The 18,927-nt window shown below is 45.9% G+C and overlaps 1 protein-coding gene across 1 annotated transcript in view; it reads left to right on the plus strand.

Annotated features, from left to right (window-relative positions):
• Positions 1-18,927, plus strand: part of DRAM1 (DNA damage regulated autophagy modulator 1) — a 66,130-nt gene that overhangs the window by 25,197 nt on the left and 22,006 nt on the right. Inside the window, exon 2 of the mRNA XM_044280695.1 lies at positions 3,701-3,768. Within this exon, the coding sequence (XP_044136630.1) occupies positions 3,701-3,768 (68 nt within the window). The remainder of the gene's footprint in view (positions 1-3,700; positions 3,769-18,927) is intronic.

Raw genomic sequence — 18,927 nt, forward strand, 5'->3', positions numbered from 1 at the left:
AAAACATGGTAACATTTAATTCTTTGTGTGTTATTCGTTTAAGCAGACTGTGGTTGTCTATTGTTGTGACTAAGATGAAGATCAGATCAAATTTTATGACCAATTTGTGCAGAAATCCATATCATTCCAAAGGGTTCACATACTTTTTCTTGCAACTGTATGTCCTACTCAGGGCATTACAAAAAGTAGAAGCTCCTTAAAAGGGATTATCCCAAAGTTAAAACTGTTTCTTACTCACATATCTGGTGGACTTGTTTGCCTTTCAATGGGTGGGCAGAAGCTCATCATGTGCCTTCATTTCCCAGGATGAACTGCAATTAGTTTATGAGTGATTTAAAGGTCTCTAAACCACATCACCTGCTTCACTATGGCATCACTCTGCGAGCATTGAGGGGAGGGGCATGTTAGTCCATCTCTGAATGCAGGAGAAGGTAGACCAGAAGTATAAACAGTAGGGGTTGCTACCAGAAAGAAAAAAAAACAATATTTTGTTGCATGTACATTTTATAGTAATATTTTTGTGTGATAACCTCTTTAAAAAATTAAGACTAGTCATTCAGGAAAAGTAAAGGATTCAGTCACATCTGTGCTTGAAAACATAAATATACTTCCACAAAGCTCCCCTGCCAGGCTGTCAAACTGATATAACCATAACTGTCAGCTAGCTCTTATAATGTAGTTCTCTTAGGCTCGTCATTGCTAAGGGAAATTTTTATTACATCACTACACTGATATTTCAGGATTTCCCATTTAAAAGAGGAACTATGTAAAGCTTACACTGAATAATATCAATCTCCGTGTCTGGAAACAGTATGGTTATGAGAGATGTAAGTTCTCTTCAGTGTGTCAACAATAAACTAGAGTCACAATCTATTAAAAAGGTGAATTAATAAAGTTACCTGTTAATATTATTTTGGTGAAAAGTTCACTTCTACAATGCTGGGTACATTGTCTTGAAATATGATTCTGAGCCAGAATCATGGTATAAATCCTGATTCTTGTGCCACTGGTTGTTGATTGTTGGGACACTGCTCTGCGGAGTGCTGCAGATAATTGGGAAAAGAGAAAGATAGCAATCAGGCATCTCTTCATAGATAAAGTCCTGAAAGCAGTGATTGTAGGATATTTGACACTTGGACTACATGTTTGGATTGGCATGATTGCACCCTGCAAATGAAGTGGACACCTTCTGATGCAGAAGGTTTGAACCTAACTTCCAAATATGCTATTTATATTGCATCTCAGTCTCATGACATGTGCAGCAAGCGCTTGAGGCGCTGGAATGGAGGATTGGAGTGGTAGTGGCTCTGACTATAGAATGTGTCACAGTGGTTTCTTTCAGGGCGTTACTCCCTAGGGCTAGTGCAGTGAGAGGAGGCTGCACCTTTTCTTCACTTGGAGCACTCACTGTAGTTGGGGGCTCCTCCCTGGTGGTAGTTTTGGGTGCCCTTGATGTTGGTGGCTGTAGTGAAAAGGGCCAGTGTATGGTGTGGTAGGAGTCAGGAAACCAGGCCAGAGATAGAAGAATAAACTTCTCTTTTTACTTGAGTGCAAAATAGAAGTATGGAAACTCTCGTTCATCGGGTGATCCTGTTCGTGCAGGCACGTTAATTATTGTTTCTGGGCAGCAGATGTTGCTGTGTAAATTGAGATCTGCTGCCCAGAAACAATGCAGCTGTATGAGGACGAGCGATCAAAATAGGGATCCTGCATACTGTGGAGGTGATCTATGCATGTAGATCCACTGAATGAGCATCCGACTGTAGGGAAGGAATGTTTCCTTGCCTACAATCTGATGTTCCTCCTCTAAATACGCCTTTACTGGGCTCAGGCATTAATGTGCATGCTTAGTCATCTATGTAACTTAAAGGGACTTCTTTATTTATGGTCTATCCTCAGGATAGGTCATCAGTATATAATTGCTGAGTTCTGACTCCTGAAACCCCTGTTAATCAGCTGTTTGAAGAGCCCACAGTGCTTCGGTGACCATTGCTGCCTCCTCACAGAATACGTGGAGCGCCTTACATTGTATATTGGCTTTTCTTGGTTTTGCAGCCCAGGCCCATTCATTTGAGTGGGACTGAGCTGCAAATAGGCCATGTGACCAATAAACATGACATCACTGACCAAGAAAGTGGCCATGAACAGCTGTGGTCTCATCAAACATCTGGTCAGTGAGGGTACCGGGAGTTGAACTCCCACCAATCAGATATTTATTACCTATCCTAATGATGGGCCATTGTCACTGAACACCCAGAAAACCCCTTTAAGTTCCACTTTCTTATATAGATGGTTACCACCAGCCAGTTTCTGAACATGAGCATACCTGCTCTCCCTAAACTCCTCCTATCAGACAAATGTCGGTAGTCAGAACAGACAAGTTATGGTAACATTGGGCTTTCTGTTCTGTTGACTGTTTGGGGGTATGCACATCTGAACAAGTTATCATTACTTAACTTTGTGAAGACTTTGGTGGATGGGAAAAAAGCACATAGTCAGTTGGAAGGGTGTGTTTTACCCCAAATAATATCTGTGCATGCAAAGTTCAAAGCAAGTTAAACACTTGAAAGCAGGGCTGAAATTAGGGGTGCCACAGACAGCCTTATAGCCATGGAATCCAGAAACTAACATTGTATTTTTTTTATTCCCTCTTAGAATGTCCACCTACTGTGTCCACTACTGGCTTTCACACATGTTCAATCCCACCTCCTGGATTCCCTTGTACTCAGGCAGTAGTGAAATTTGCTACTGTGCAGGCCAGTAAATAAGAAGCAGTAGAAGTGTCTTCTTCATACAAGCACCGGAAAATTTAGGTGGACTGTTTTAGTCTGCTCTGTTTTGAGTGATCTAACTTCAGTAAAACCAGAAAATAGATGAAGACAGGAAGAGTATTAGAGCAACACATGCTTTCACATGTATTAAGCAAATACATATACTGTATATAGGTTGAGGGCTCACTGTCTTGTCTCTCTTACTGTTGTGGTGTTGTTCTAGGGGTCAGAACATAACAATAAGAGTAGTTTACTTTCTGATGTTGTTTCATGTACAAGGGGTCAGGTGGTCCCACTCTTGTACATGACATTAGTCTTTGGTTGTTTGGCCTGTGGAGACTCCAGTTCGTCTGTGTCCTTGAGGAATCGGTAGTCTCCTATTCCTGATCCCTATGCTAGGGATCGTTAGGGTCAGTAGGGCCCAGGTTTCAGTGTATAAATCCTCCCACCATTAGGGGGTGCTCATACAGTCAGGAGATCAGGGCTAGGATGAGGGTTGTATTGAAGGTTTTCATATTTCCTATCCTTGCTTACAGGCCTGGTTACTTCCCTTATTCACTTCATTATACGGTGGGGGTTTTCCCCCACTCCCCACCCTGACTGTAGTATGTCCTGTTATGTGTGAGAGAGATCTAAAAATCCAGTCAGAATGTTGGAGGTGGGGAACTTTAAATTCTAAGTTATTATCTTTGCAATTTGCCTGTAGTTTGTAGATGCAATTCAAGCTAAAGGCTGTTTTGATTCTATTTCTACTGGTGGGTAGCATAGTAGCAGAATGCCATTATAAAAATTCCCAGGTCATTTCAGGTTATTTGCTCATGTATCTGTATGTGTTCTAAAAGAAATTGTAATCTACAAGTTAGCCATGGGCACTGCTATATAGTTGACGTCCTTCAGTCTCAATTTGTATACCTTTGTTCATTCTCTAGTGACACTGGCACATGCGTTCCGGAAAGTGGACTGTTTGGATTTATGATAAGTGTCACTGCCATGTTAGGTAAGTGCCTCTAAAAGATCTTATACAACCTTTTTTTTTAGGTCACATTCACACGATTAGTAGTTGGCCAGTATTTTTCATCAGTATTTGTAAGTGAAAACCAGCAATGTCTCTAAAACACAGAAGAGACACAAATCATTTCATTATCTCTCTGTATGTTCTACTCCTGGTTTTATCATACAAATATTGATAACAAATTCTGAGAAGATATTAGTGAATCAGTTCTACACAAATCAAATTTGTTACAAATATCCCAAAAATTCTGGTTTCCAACAAACCATTTCTCTGGGGGGGGGGAGGATTCCCACATGAATCATTTAAAATGGCATCCGCATTTTACATATTAGAATACAAAGAAGATGAGAAGATGAAGGAGGATCTTGACCCCTTCGGTCAACCTTGCCCATAATGCCTTGCTGTGTGACTCATGAGGAACTATAGTTGTATGTGTCATAGGCACAGTGGATGTGTCATAGGCACTACAGCCAGTGGATGAGTCATAGGCACTACAGCCAGGACCTGCATGTGTTTTCTGGGCTTATACACTCGAAGGATAGGACGTCTAGTAGATAGATGAAAGAGATGTTAACACAGAATATAGCTAATTCATACCTCACAACTTTTGAAAAGAAGAAACGCCTGTGTGGCGTACGCAGTGTGCCGTGACAAATGTTTTCATACTAGGTTATGCCTCTAACTCCGCCCAAGACAAACCTAATTCCATCTAGTCCCCTAAATGCCCCCACATAGTAATTAGTTGTTATGCCTAGATATAGTCGCCCTTAACAGTACTTATGCCCAGATGTACCCCTTCACAATAGTCATGCCCAGATGTGCCACTTTCATAGGAGTTATGACCAGATGTACCCTCTTCACAGTAGTTATGTGAGATATGTGCCCCCTTCACTGTACTTATGCCGAGATGTGCCCTCTTCACAATAGTCATGCCCATATGTGCCCCTTTCACAGTAAATTATGCCCAGATGTGCTCCCTTCATAGTTGCAATGCCTAGATGTGTCCCTTCACAATAGTTATGCCCAGATAAGTGCCACCAGTTATGATCATATACGTGCCCCTTTCATAGTACTTATGCCCAGATATGTGCCCCCTTCACAGTAGTCATGGCTAGATATGTGCCCCCTCACAGTAGTTATGCCCAGATATGTGCCCCTCACAGTACGTATGCCCAGATATGTCCCCCTGACAGTAGTCATGGCTAGATATGTGACCCCTCACAGTAGTTATGCCCAGATATGTGCCCCCCACAGTAGGTATGCCCATATATGTGCCCCCTGACAGTAGTTATGTTCAGATATGTGCTCCCTTACAGTAGTTATGTCCAGATATGTGCTCCCTCACGGTAGTTATGCCCAGATATGTGCCCCCTCACAGTATTTATGCCCAGATATGTGCCTCCTCACAGTACTTATGCCCAGATATATGCCCCTTCACAGCTGGTAAAAAAACAAACACTAAATACTCACCTGGTTCCTGCAATGACCTGTGCTCCCCTGCAGCAGGCACGATGCACATAGAGCTGCTGTTCTGTGTAGGAGGAGGAGGAGGATCAGAGGCAAATTCCCTGCTTGCCCTGCCCCTCCTGCAGCTGAGAGGAATGGTGAACCAAGGAGCCGATGTCTCTGCTCCACCATTAGAATCAGCTGTCTCTTCGTCCTATGGACGCAGAGACAGCTAAAAGTGGGACATTCCCTTAGCCGTTCTGGGACCACAGCACAGCCGCCAAAATATAGGACTGTCCCGCGGGATCTGGGATGTTTGGGAGGTAGGCTAGTTCAGGGTTAAAATGGGGCTCACTAGCTTGCCGGACGACCAGGTTCGGGGCTCCCTCTACATATACAATCCGCAATGAGAAGATGCCGAAGATGCACGGTCTTGTTTAAATGACCTATTGAACTTGCTTTTGCATATGTTGTATAAAAAAAATGTAAAAAACATTAAATAAAGATTATATAAAAAATTATAATAATGGGGCTCCCTCTGCCTTCCAATCAGTGCCCAGTGAAACTCTGGAGCTCCGATTGGTTACCATAACATCCTGGGGCCTGCTGAAGGTTCCTGCTCTGAACAGGAATCCAGCCTGGCATACCACGGACCGCTCTCGGCCGCTGAACACTGCCGTGTGCATTCGATCTAAAGCTGTAAAGCTTCACAGGCAGGTAAGGAAAATCTCATAAATCATAATAGCTCTCTGTTATGGTGTATGATACAAGTGATCAGTAGATCGCAGGTTATAGCCCCCTAAGGGTTAAATGTCTGCACTATTAATATATTATAATATTTTCCTGCGTGGTGAACGCTTTAACAGAAAAAGAAGTAGTAAAACTAAATAAAAGAACTATTTAGACAAATCTGGATGATGACGGTTTGTTGCAGAGGATAGGGCTTGCTTGAAGGACTGGAATGCTGATTCAGCATCAGGAGATCACATGTTGGCATTTGTCCCCTCCCTAGTAAGGGCTACAATAGGGGCAAGCAATGAGGAAGAGTATGGAATAACCTGCCTGTAATAATTAGTGAATCCCAGAAATTGTTGGATATCACACAGACCCCTTCACCGAGGCCAGTTCAATAAAGCAGACAGCTTCTCAGGAGCCATCCTAAGCCACAATCATGCCTTTTTCAAATTTAGTGCATAGTCCATTTTCTCTCAGGAACTAACTTTTGTGTGAAGTCAGGTCAGCTGGGAAAATAAAGATGTCATCCATATAGCAGGTGGATAGTAAGTGCCAACCTGGGAACTCTGTTCTTATGTACAGATTCCTTGAGACGGTCTATGAAGCAAAGCTCTATTCAGGTAGCCAGTATGTTCAAGTAATCAAGGAGAGATGGAACAACAGGACCGGCCAGTTTATCTTTTATGCGACCTGACATCCTGCCAAAAAGCTGCCACCAAAGTCTCATTGTTCCATGATGGCTCAGAAGCTGAGGGGGTGTCACGGACGGTGTACAGGAAACAAGACAAAGCAACATGCATATATGACTCACTGGATCCAAAGCTAAGGAACCAAAAGGGAGACCCCTGCACAAGACCTGAGACTTTCCCTGGCTGCTCAGCCTATGCAAAGATCCCAGAGGTGGATGGTTGCATATCCACGTACCTCGACTATATAACCCCTGAACACCCTACAATAGTGAGGGGACACGACCACCGGCTCCCTACACCAGACACGGAGGGAGTCAGGGTCACCTGGGATCCAGCAAACAGAAAATAACAGATAAACGTTCAGCACTTAACTTTGTAGCAGAGTGGAAAACAGGATCAGCATGCACACACACTCCAGGAAGTAATATAAGCCGCCCAGTAATGCATTATGGGGAGGAATTTAAAGGGAAGCAATCAGTCCAACTACATGACAGCTGAGAGAGGCTAACGAGATGAGGAACTGAACAGCACAGCAAAGAAAACTCAAGGAGGAGGTTCTGAAAGGCTTCTGTCAGAGCTTCTCAGCTGTCTGGTTGTGACAGGGGGAAACTGAAAGGCATACTGTTGGTGTCAGACTATCAGGCAGACAGTGCAGAAGGGATGAGGCTGCGAAGGTTCAGCTAGGCTCCTCAAAGGCTTGTGGAAGGTAGACAGATATTTCTGTAGATTACTGGTCAGAGAGTCGCTGCGTTCCCATAGAGGAGTGTCCCAGGTAAGTGCTTCACCAGACAGAAGGGAGACCATGAATGCTATCTTAGACCGGTCTGTAGGAAACTAGAGGGCTAGTAACTCAAAGTGGACAGTGCACTGGTTAAGGAATCCATGACAGTTTGGAATCCCAGTAATAGCGTGACAGAAGTTGGAGGTGCAAACTGGAGGCTGCAGACAAAGTGGCTGGCATAGGTGATGGTGCAGACACTGAGGCTTGTGGTAGGAGTGGTATTAGAGAGGACGGCCTAAGCAAACTGTTATGGACAATGACTGTAGAACCACTGTACCAACTAACTGTTTTGACTCTGGGCCGCTGAAAAGGGTTAATTGCTGTAATATCATATTATTTAGCTTTGGGACAAACTTGGGAGCGGAATCTAAGGCCTCTTTCACACAAGCGTGGCGTGTAAGGGCCCGATAAGATGCGGGTGCGTTGCAGTAAAATGCACAATTTTTCTGCGCGAGTGCAAAGCGTTTTAATGCGTTTTGCACGCGCGTGAGAAAAATCGCCATGTTTGGTACCCAGATCCAAACCCGGACTTCATCACTGAAGTTCAGGTTTGGGTTAGGTGTTGTGTAGATTTTATTATTTTCCCTTATTACATGGTTATGGTTAAAAAAAACAAGTTAACTTACCTGCTCCATAGCTGCTGGTCTCTGTTCTATCTTCAGGACCTGGCAAAAGACCTGTGGTGACATCACTATGGTCCAATCACATGGTTCATCACCATGGTGAGGGACCATGTGATTGGATCATGTGATGTGACGTCACCACAGGTCCTTAGCTGGCAGCTCAACATTACAGAAGAAGGCAGAGATCCGCAACTACGCGATCAAGTGGACTCGGTGAGTTAATATTTTTTAATTTTTAACCCCTCCATCACAATTTTATTTTACATTCTGTATTCAGAATGCTATTATTTTCCCTTATAACCATGTTATAAGGGAAAATAATACAGATCGGGTCCCCAGCCCGATCGTCACCTAGCAACCATGTGTGAAAATTGCCCCGCATCCGCACTTGCTTGCGAATGCTTGCGATTTTCACGTGGCCCCATTCACTTCTATAGGGCCTGCGTTGAAAACGCTGGATATAGAGCATGCTGCAATTTTCACGCAACGCACAAGTGATGCGTGAAAATCACAGCTCATGTGCACAGAAATTAATGGGTCAGGATTCAGTGCGGGTGCATGGCGTTCACCTCACGCATTGCACCCACGTGGAATACTCGCCCGTGTGAAAGGGGCCTAAGTGTTCCCCTGGTCTTCACTCTTTATCCCGCTCCAGGATGCAGAAGTTGGTCTTAGCTGCAGGGGAGACACCAGGTCACTACCGCAAGAATGGTCCTGGCTAAGTGGCAGCTGGCCAAGCAGGCCAGAACACCCTGGAGCAAGCACTGAGGATACAGGCAGGTGGAGCGAGCTGTTGCTGGATGGAAGAAGCGCAGCAGTAGAGTCAGATGAAGCAGAGCTGGAGCTGTTAGAACAGCAGAGCTGAATAGCTCAGGTGCAGCAAGTGTAACAAGCTGAACAGCAGACAGAGGCGTGGTCAACAATCCGAATCATACACTTTAGAGCAGCGAGGTACAGGAGGATCAAGCAGAGACGAGGTCAGGATACAGGCTAAGGTCGGAAGCACGATAACAATACAGGAACAACGAGCTGTAACCTTCGCTATAGAAAACTACAATATTGCACAGGCATCACAGGAAGGGGGAAGCACACTTACAAAGGTGGTGCTTGGCCAGGATTGGAGAGAAGATGGAATCACGCCCCTTCTTCTTGGTCCTGATGTGCTGAAAAAATCTTTTGAGAAGATTCGGAGCATGTACATTTTCCTCCGGCTCCCAGGAACGTTCCTCAGGACCATAATTCTTCCAGTCTACAAGGAAGTACCTCTTACCATCGACTACCTTGAAATCGAGGATGTTCTGTACTTCAAATTCAGATTCTTCGCCAGTAGGAAATGAAGTAGTGGTGCAGGGGGGTCTGGAAAAGGAGTTGAGGACCAATAGTTTTTTAGGAGGGGAGTTTGGAATCCGGAGGGTAGGAGGCAACAGGAGTTTGTAGGAAAAAAGGTTGATGCACTCTAGGATCTCAAACCCAGCCCAGAAACCGGGGAGCAAATTTGTAACAGGGTACCTTCATGCCGATGTTCCGGGAGGAAAGCCAGACTTTGTCGTCAGGAGAGAACAGAGGAGGTGGTCTACGTCTGGTATCTGCATTCTTCTTTATACGGGTAAGGCCTCATGCACACGACAGTATTTTTTCACGGTCCGCAAAAACGGGGTCCGTAAGTCCGTGATCTGTGACCGTTTTTTCGTCCGTGGGTCTTCCTTGATTTTTGGAGGATCAATGGCCGCCTGGCCGTGCGGAGCCAAATGGATCCTCCTGAATTACAATGCAAGTCAATGGGGACGGATCCGTTTGACGTTGACACAATATGGTGCAATTGCAAATGGATCCGTCCCCATTGACTTTCAATGTAAAGTCTGGAGTCCCTTTATACCATCGGATCGGAGTTTTCTCCAATCCGATAGTATATTTTAACTTGAAGCGTCCCCATCACCATGGGAACGCCTCTATGTTAAAATATACTGGCGGATATGAGTTAGATCGTGAAACTCAGATCCGACAGTATATTCTAACACAGAGGCGTTCCCATGGTGATGGGGACGCTTCAGGTTAGAATATACTACAAACTGTGTACATGACTGCCCCTGCTGCCTGGCAGGTGCTGCCAGGCAGCAGGGGGCAGACCCCCCCCTGTTTTTAACTCATTGGTGGCCAGTGCGGCCGCCCCCCCCTCCCCCCTGTAGTTAACTCATTGGTGGCCAGCCCCCCTCCCTCCCCTGTAGTTAACTCGTTGGTGACCAGCCCCCCTCTCCCTCCCCTGTAGTTAACTCGTTGGTGGCCAGTGGGCCCTCCCCCCTCCCTACCCCTCCTAATTAAAATCTCCCCATCATTGGTAGCAGTGGAGCTTACCGATCGGAGTCCCAGTTTAATCGCTGTGGCTCCGATCGGTAACCATGGCAACCAGGATGCTACTGCAGTCCCGGTTGCCATGGTTACTTAGCAATTTGTAGAAGCATCATACTTAGCTGCGATGTCTGTGACCGGCCGGGAGCTCCTCCTACTGGTAAGTGACAGATCATTAGGCAATGCACCGCACAGACCTGTCACTTACCAGTAGGAGAAGCTCCCGGCCGGACACAGACATCGCAGCTCGCAGGTAAGTATAATGCTTCTACAAATTGCTAAGTAACCATGGCAACCGGGGCTGCAGTAGCGTCCTGGTTGCCATGCTTATCGATCGGAGCCCCAGCGATTAAACTAGGACTCCGATCGGTACGCTCCACTGCCACCAATGATAGGGGGGGGGAGATTTTAATTAGGAGGGGTAGGGAGGGGGGAGGGCCCACTGGCCACCAACGAGTTAACTACAGGGGAGGGAGGGGGGGCTGGTCACCAACGAGTTAACTACAGGGGAGGGAGGGGGGGTCTGGTCACCAACGATTAACTACAGGGGAGGGAGGGGGGGGGGGCTGGTCACCAACGAGTTAACTACAGGGGAGGGAGGGGGGGCTGGTCACCAACGAGTTAACTACAGAGGAGGGAGGGGGGCTGGTCACCAACGAGTTAACTACAGGGGAGGGAGGGGGGCCCACTGGCCAGCAATGAGTTAACTACAGGGGGCAGTCATGTACACAGTTCTTTTAGTATATTCTAACTTGAAGCATCCCCATCACTATGGGAACGCCTCTGTGTTAGAATATACTGTCGGATCTGAGTCTTCACGAAGTGAAAACTCAGCTCTGAAAAAGCTTTTATGCAGACGGATCTGCGTATCCATCTGTGTAAAAGTAGCCTATGGCCACGGACCACGGACGCGGATGCCAATCTTGTGTGCATTCTTTCACGGACCCATTGACTTGAATGGGTCCGTGAACCGTTGTCCGTCAAAAAAATAGGACAGGTCATATTTTTTTGACGGACAGGATACACGGATCACGGTCTCGGCTGCAAAACGGTGCATGGATGCACACAACGGTCGTGTGCATGAGGCCTAACTGCCTCAGCGATAGAGTCCTTAGTCTGTCTCCAGATGCTGAGGAAGTCTCTGAACAAAGAATTAGCAGCGGGTACTGTACCTCAGAAGATGCATACAGGGGTAGAGAAGCACGGGGATGAAGTCCATACACTATATAGAAGGGAGAAGAGCCCGTAGATTCTCCAGAATGGCTGTTGTAATAGAATTCCGCCCAAGGCAGGAGCCGAACCCAGTCACCATGCTGAGCAAAGACAAAGTGACGTAAGTAGTTCTCCAAGATCTGGTTAAATTGTCCAACTTGCCCATTAGACTGAGGGTGGTAACCAGAAGATAAATCCAACTTGACCTCAAGTAGCCCACAGAGCGCTCGCCAGAATTTGGAAGTGAATTGTACCCCGCGATCAGACACAATGTGCAGAGGTAGACCATGAAGGCACAGGAGGTACAGGCAGACACAAACCCCCGGACATCTATGGGTAGGGTCGGCCACCAATAGTGACGGGACAGCAAATGAAGGGTCTTACACACCCCAGGGTGACCAGTATACTTGGAGCAATGTCCCCAAGAAAGAATTTTCCTCTTCCTGGCCTGCAAAACGAAGATCTTCCTTGGAGGCTCCACAGGTTCTATAATATGTTGAGGTTCTTCAATCTGATCCGCTGGTTCGAAAGAACGGGAAAGTGCATCAGCCTTTACATTTTTATCAGCTGGTCGGAAATGCAGAAGAAAATTAAATCTGGCAAAGAAAAGTGCCCATCGAGCCTGACGTGGATTTAGATGCTGTGCAGACTGCAGATATGTCACATTCTTGTGGTCAGTTTATATCACCACAGGATGCAGAGCCCCTTCCAGAAGGTATCTCCATTCTTCCAAGGCCATTTTGATAGCCAGCAGCTCTCTATCGCCGATGGAATAGTTTCTTTCCGTAGAAGAGAAGAGCTTGGAGAAGAAACCACACGACACATATCCCCCCTTGGAGTTCTTTTGTAGCAGGACGGCACCTGCTCCAATAGAGGAAGCATCCACTTCAAGGAAGAACTGTTTGGAGGTATCCAGATGACGGAGAACAGGAGAAGCAAGCGGCAAAGCAGTCTTTGAGATGCAGGAAAGCAGACTCAGCTTCAGGGGTCCACTTCTTTGCATCCACCCCTTTCTTCATCAGAGCAGAAATAGGAGCTGTGAGGGAAGAGAAGTTTGGGATAAACTGTCTATAGAAGTTGGCAAACCCCAGGAACCTTTGAATGGCCTTGAGGTCGAGGCCAGCTCAGGACGGCTGAGACCTTGTCAGGGTCAATTTGCAGACCAGAGCAGGAAACAATGTATCCCAGGAAGGGTAAGGTGGACTGCTCAAAGACACACTTTTTGAGCTTAGCGTACAGACCATTCTCCGTTAATCACTGCAAAACAAGGCGCAATTGCTTCCAGTAAATGGTCAAGTCGGGGGAATAGATGAGAATAGCATCGAGATATACCACTACACAGATGTACAACAGGTCCCGGAAGATATCGTTCACAAATTCTTGAAAAACTGCAGGAGCATTGCATAGGCCGAACGTCATGACCAGGTACTTATAGTGGCCATCACGGGTATTGAACGCCGTCTTCAACTCGTCGCCTTCATGGATTCGGATAAGGTTATACGCACCACGCAGATCCAACTTAGAAAATATCTGGGCTCCTCGGATACGGTCGAACAGTTCAGAAATCAGAGGCAGAGGGTACTTGTTCTTGACTGTGATCTTGTTTAGCCCACCATAATCTATGCCAGACGAAGTGACCCGACTTTCTTGGCCACAAAGAAGAAACCGGCTCCTGCCGGAGCGGTAGACTTTCGGATAAATTCCCTCTTGAGGTTTTCCTTAACATACAGGTCCTTCTAAAAAAATTAGCATATTGTGATAAAGTTCATTATTTTCTGTAATGTACTGATAAACATTAGACTTTCATATATTTTAGATTCATTACACACAACTGAAGTAGTTCAAGCCTTTTATTGTTTTAATATTGATGATTTTGGCATACAGCTCATAAAAACCCCAAATTCCTATCTAAAAAAATTAGCATATCATGAAAAGGTTCTCTAAACGAGATATTAACCTAATCATCTGAATCAACTAATTAACTCTAAACACCTGCAAAAGATTCCTGAGGCTTTTAAAAAACTCCCAGCCTGGTTCATTACTAAAAACCGCAATCATGGGTAAGACTGCCGACCTGCAAGCAAGAGGGTAAGACACAGAAAGAAATTTCTGAACGAATAGGCTGTTCCCAGAGTGCTGTATCAAGGCACCTCAGTGGGAAGTCTGTGGGAAGGAAAGAGTGTGGCAGAAAACGCTGCACAACGAGAAGAGGTGACCGGACCCTGAGGAAGGTTGTGGAGAAGGACCGATTCCAGACCTTGGGGGACCTGCGGAAGCAGTGGACTGAGTCTGGAGTAGAAACATCCAGAGCCACCGTGTACAGGCGTGTGCAGGAAATGGGCTACAGGTGCCACATTCCCCAGGTCAAGCCACTTTTGAACCAGAAACAGCGGCAGAAGCGCCTGACCTGGGCTACAGAGAAGCAGCACTGGACTGTTGCTCAGTGGTCCAAAGTACTTTTTTCGGATCAAAGCAAATTTTGCATGTCATTCGGAAATCAAGGTCCCAGAGTCTGGAGGAAGACTGGGGAGAGGGAAATGCCAAAATGCCTGAAGTCCAGTGTCAAGTACCCACAGTCATTGATGGTCTGGGGTGCCATGTCAGCTGCTGGTGTTGGTCCACTGTGTTTTATCAAGGGCAGGGTCAATGCAGCTAGCTATCAGGAGATTTTGGAGCACTTCATGCTTCCATCTGCTGAAAAGCTTTATGGAGATGAAGATTTAATTTTTCAGCACGACCTGGCACCTGCTCACAGTGCCAAAACCACTGGTAAATGGTTTACTGACCATGGTATTACTGTGCTCTATTGGCCTGCCAACTCTCCTGACCTGAACCCCATAGATAATCTGTGGGATATTAGGAAGAGAAAGTTGAGAGACGCAAGACCCAACACTCTGGATGAGCTTAAGGCCGCTATCGAAGCATCCTGGGCCTCCATAACACCTCAGCAGTGCCACAGGCTGATTGCCTCCATGCCACGCCGCATTGAAGCAGTCATTTCTGCAAAAGGATTCCCGACCAAGTATTGAGTGCATAACTGAACATAATTATTTGAAGGTTGACTTTTTTTGTATTAAAAACACTTTTCTTTTATTGGTCGGATGAAATATGCAAATATTTTTAGATAGGAATTTTGGGTTTTCATGAGCTGTATGCCAAAATCATCAATATTAAAACAATAAAAGGCTTGAACTACTTCAGTTGTGTGTAATGAATCTAAAATATATGAAAGTCTAATGTTTATCAGTACATTACAGAAAATAATGAACTTTATCACAATATGCTAATTTTTTTAGAAGGACCTGTACACGGCCATAGCCTGAGTCTCGTTCAGAGATAATGGAGAAGTCCCAGGTAGAAGATCGATCAGGCAGTCATAAGATCGATAAGGTGATAAAGTCTCTTCTTACAGAAAACGTCCTCATATGCCACATATTGCGGAGGCAGACCTGACAGTTTCATAGGGACCGGACGAGGAGACATTGGGCGAACCACAGACAGACAAGAAGTATGGCACTGAGGACCCCAGCGGAGAATATCCCCGTACGCCAGTCTAAGACGGGAGAATGTTGCTGTAGCCAGGGCAATCCCAGAAGCACTGGATCCGTGGAATCTGGCAGGACATAGAAAGATATTTCTTCAGAATGTAGCAACTTGGAGTTTAACAGGAGCAGTGATGAACTGAATAGGTCTGGGCAGTGGTTGTCCATTTACAATAGTTGCCACCAGAGGCTTCGCCAGACGAGTAGTGGATAACTGGCATTGGGTCACCAGGGCTTGATTAACAAAATTTTCAGCTGCACCGGAATCCAGGAAGGCAGGTACAGACATACTGGTTTTCCCAGAGGACAAGAGTACAGGAACAAGATGTTTGGGAGAATTGTCTCTTTTACCTAGGGTCACTTCTCCCATAGAGCCTAGGCTTAGAAGTTTTCCGCCTTCTAATGACAGGTACGAACAACAGAACCGCAGCAGGAGTCTAAACAGTCCTCTGGAAGACAGGTGCGAGTCTAGATGTACGCCTCACCCTTGAGGCTTGAGAAACGTTCTCGAAATCGCACGTCAATACGTGTGGCCAATGTGACCAAAGCGTCCAGAGAGACAAAAGGATCCCTTCCCACAAGTTCATATTTAATACAGTCACTAAGACCCTCCCAGAATACGGCTTGTTGGTCTTCATCATTCCAGGACAGTTCTGCGGACAGAGTACGGAACTGAATTGCGTATTGTCCCACTGTATTTGCGCCATGACACCGTACGGAAGATAGTTAGGAAGGTCTGGAGGTTTGCAGTCTCAGGTCCTCTTCTCTCCCATATAGGATTAGCCCAGGCTAGCGCTTCTCCAGAGAGCAGAGAGACTATGAAAGCTACTTTTGCTCGGTCAGACTGGAACTTGTCTCCATGTAGCTCAAAGTGGATCAGGCACTGATTCAGGAGCCCTCTGCAGGCTTTCGGATCGTCACTCTAGCGTGGAGGCAAAGGCAGCTGGACAGCAGTTATGCCATGGTGTGAATACACCTGTCACTGGTATTTGTCTATAGGGAATGAAAATATTTTTCACTTCCCTACAACACTTGCGCAGCCTTCCCCAAATAGTCATTGAATAGGCACGTAGTTTTGTGGTGCTACTCTATTTTATTTTATTTTATATTTCTCTTTCCATTTATACCCACATCTCCTCCATCCCTCTGGCGCCTTGTTCCCAGGACCTACAGTCCTGGTAGAACCACTCAACCTCTTTTTTCTTTTCTCTTATTGCGTGACTACGATACAACAGGATTTGCAGGAGTTGCTGGGACTTGTGGTATGGCAGGAGCAGGTGTAGATAGCGTGTCCAGACGGGCGGATATCTTGTTCAGACACTGCAGCAGGACATGTTGGTGTTCACTCTGGCATTGTAGCTCTTGGTATAAATCTTGCACCACAGGCTTGGACTTGCCAGCGGGGTCCATGGCCTGAGCAAACTGTAACGCTCCAACGGGTGTGGACCCGCTGTGCCACTTACCGGTTTGGCTTTGGGCGGAATCTAAGTGTTCCCCTGGTCTTCATCCTTTATCCCGCTCCAGGATGCGGAAGCTGGTCTTAGCTGCAGGGGAGACACTAGGTCGCTACCGCAAGAATGGTCCTTGCTAAGTGGTAGCTGGCCAAGCAGGCATGGTCGACAATCCGAATCATACACTTTAGAAGGCGGATTAAAGGGCGTGCACGAAACCTTAAAGAAACAGGACACATGAGGCTCCTACAAGGTGCAACTGAAGCTGTCACCGCCTGCGACAGTGCAGGAAAGAGGGTCCTGAGCCTGCAGCGGAGAGGAGGAGCCTTGTGTGCAGTTCGACTGAGGTACATAGCAGGATGCGCTGCACGCTGGCGGCTGCCAACTGCCATTGTTACAGTGTGGTTTGTTATGTTTGTGTGTATAACACCCCAGAGTTGTGTTACTACACGCCTCTACCCCGCTACTATCTGTTAAGAACCTTTACATTGTCATTTGATGTAATTTACATTATGTCTCCACAACTGTGCATGTAAAACTATATTAAATGTAATTGTTTCCTTGTAATTTTCCATGTTCACCAGCAGGTGGCAGCAACACGTTGGTAAGGAACTAGTACAGTTTAGTGTATCTAGGCTGGAATGCTTTATTCCAGCTTAGCTTCCCCTCTGTGGAGGTGTGGACTGTTCCCACATCCTGTACCTTGGGTGGAGAAGGAAGTTAGAGCCAGTGTTCCAGCCACCCCTGTTGGGGTGCATAGGGAAGAAAGCAAGGATCTTGTCTCAGCTGAGACATTGATCACCTCCCCAGCCTGAGAACCTTCAGCCTCAGCTGGATGAGCAGAAAGCAGACAACCTCCAGAGTTCTAGGATGAAAGCATTCCCTGAGAAACCATCTGAGATTAAGAGCAGAGACCTAGGAGAAGCCATATCCTCCTCAGCTAGTCTGTCCCCATACAGCTTAAGTACAGAAAGGTGCAGAAGATTAGTTCCTGCCACCACTACAGAGCTACCAAGCAGACAAACTATCATGCAAGCTCCTCCAGATTTAAAGTGCAGAAGTGTTTATTCCTGCCAACCATTGCTAAAACCTGCTGGGACCAGAGACCAAAGCTGTACACTGCTTGAATACCAGTTATCTTCAGTAAACATCTGAACTGAATCTAAAGGTCTGGACATAATTTCTGCTGCAAAATTCCTCTATTACTCCTGCTATCACTACACTCAAATTTATTGCAAGTGAGCCAGAAGTCCAGCCGTACCCAGGTAGGAGACACAGTTGACACAATTATCACCACCTATAGAGACATTATAGGCCATTACACCACTCTGGCATTTCTAACCTGGGACATGCGTTATAACACCTTGGGACGGCCCTGTTATAGTAACCTGCACATGCTGCAATTGGCGTCATGAACAAACTATAGACTATTAACCACCCATACCCTGACCCACTGCATAAGTGGCGTCAGCGTATCCCGTTCCTGGTCACTGCATGTGCTTAATTGTACTGTATGAATAATCAATAACATCTTAGCCCATTATGTTAAGTTGTCAGGGTGCTGGACTTGCATCTACCCCCTACATTAGTTAGTTGAGTCTAGTTTTGACTCAGGAACAGTAAAGACCTACATGTGCAAGCTCCTCAGTGCAAGGATTAGGCTCAGCAAATCTCTGAAACTTCCAAAGATGCAACAGCCAAGGAAGCAACTTTGCTTCCAGAGTTCTCCAGGAAAAGGTAGATTAGAAGGTCTAAAACTCACAATGCCATGGATAGGACGCAGACAGCAAGGTATTGTGCATGTTTGTATCAGAAAAAAACTTTACTGCTGTGAAAGGAAATATTTCTAAAGAATTTATTTTTTGTTTATTGACTCCATCATTCGCCAGCCATTTCACCTGCTCTCCTGCTGTGCACCCAGACAAATACCTTACATCAAGGGCATCCCAACTACAGTATCACCAGGCTGGAGACTCAACTCCAGGAAGTGGGAGATTGTCAATATGAGTACAACGGGAACTGTGAGTTCACAGTCCCTCATGGATTGCTGCACTATTCCCAAGGGCATTGTCCTGGTGGTCCGCCGGTATTCATCCTTTAACCCGTATACATAAATCTGGCTTTGCTGCAGTGTAATCACAAGGCTGCTACCTTTTGAAATAGTCCCGATGTAGTTGGCAACTGACCCATAGGGGTCAAAAACAGTGGTACAAAGCACCAAGGGATCAGGCAATAATAATCAGAGATAGGTCAAGGCAGGCAGTTTTCATATAAATGCTTCATATAGGTCCAAGATGATGGCTGGCAGCATGGAACAAA

This window comes from Bufo gargarizans, chromosome 2, assembly GCF_014858855.1.
Source record: "Bufo gargarizans isolate SCDJY-AF-19 chromosome 2, ASM1485885v1, whole genome shotgun sequence".
Classification (NCBI taxonomy): Eukaryota; Metazoa; Chordata; class Amphibia; order Anura; family Bufonidae; genus Bufo; species Bufo gargarizans.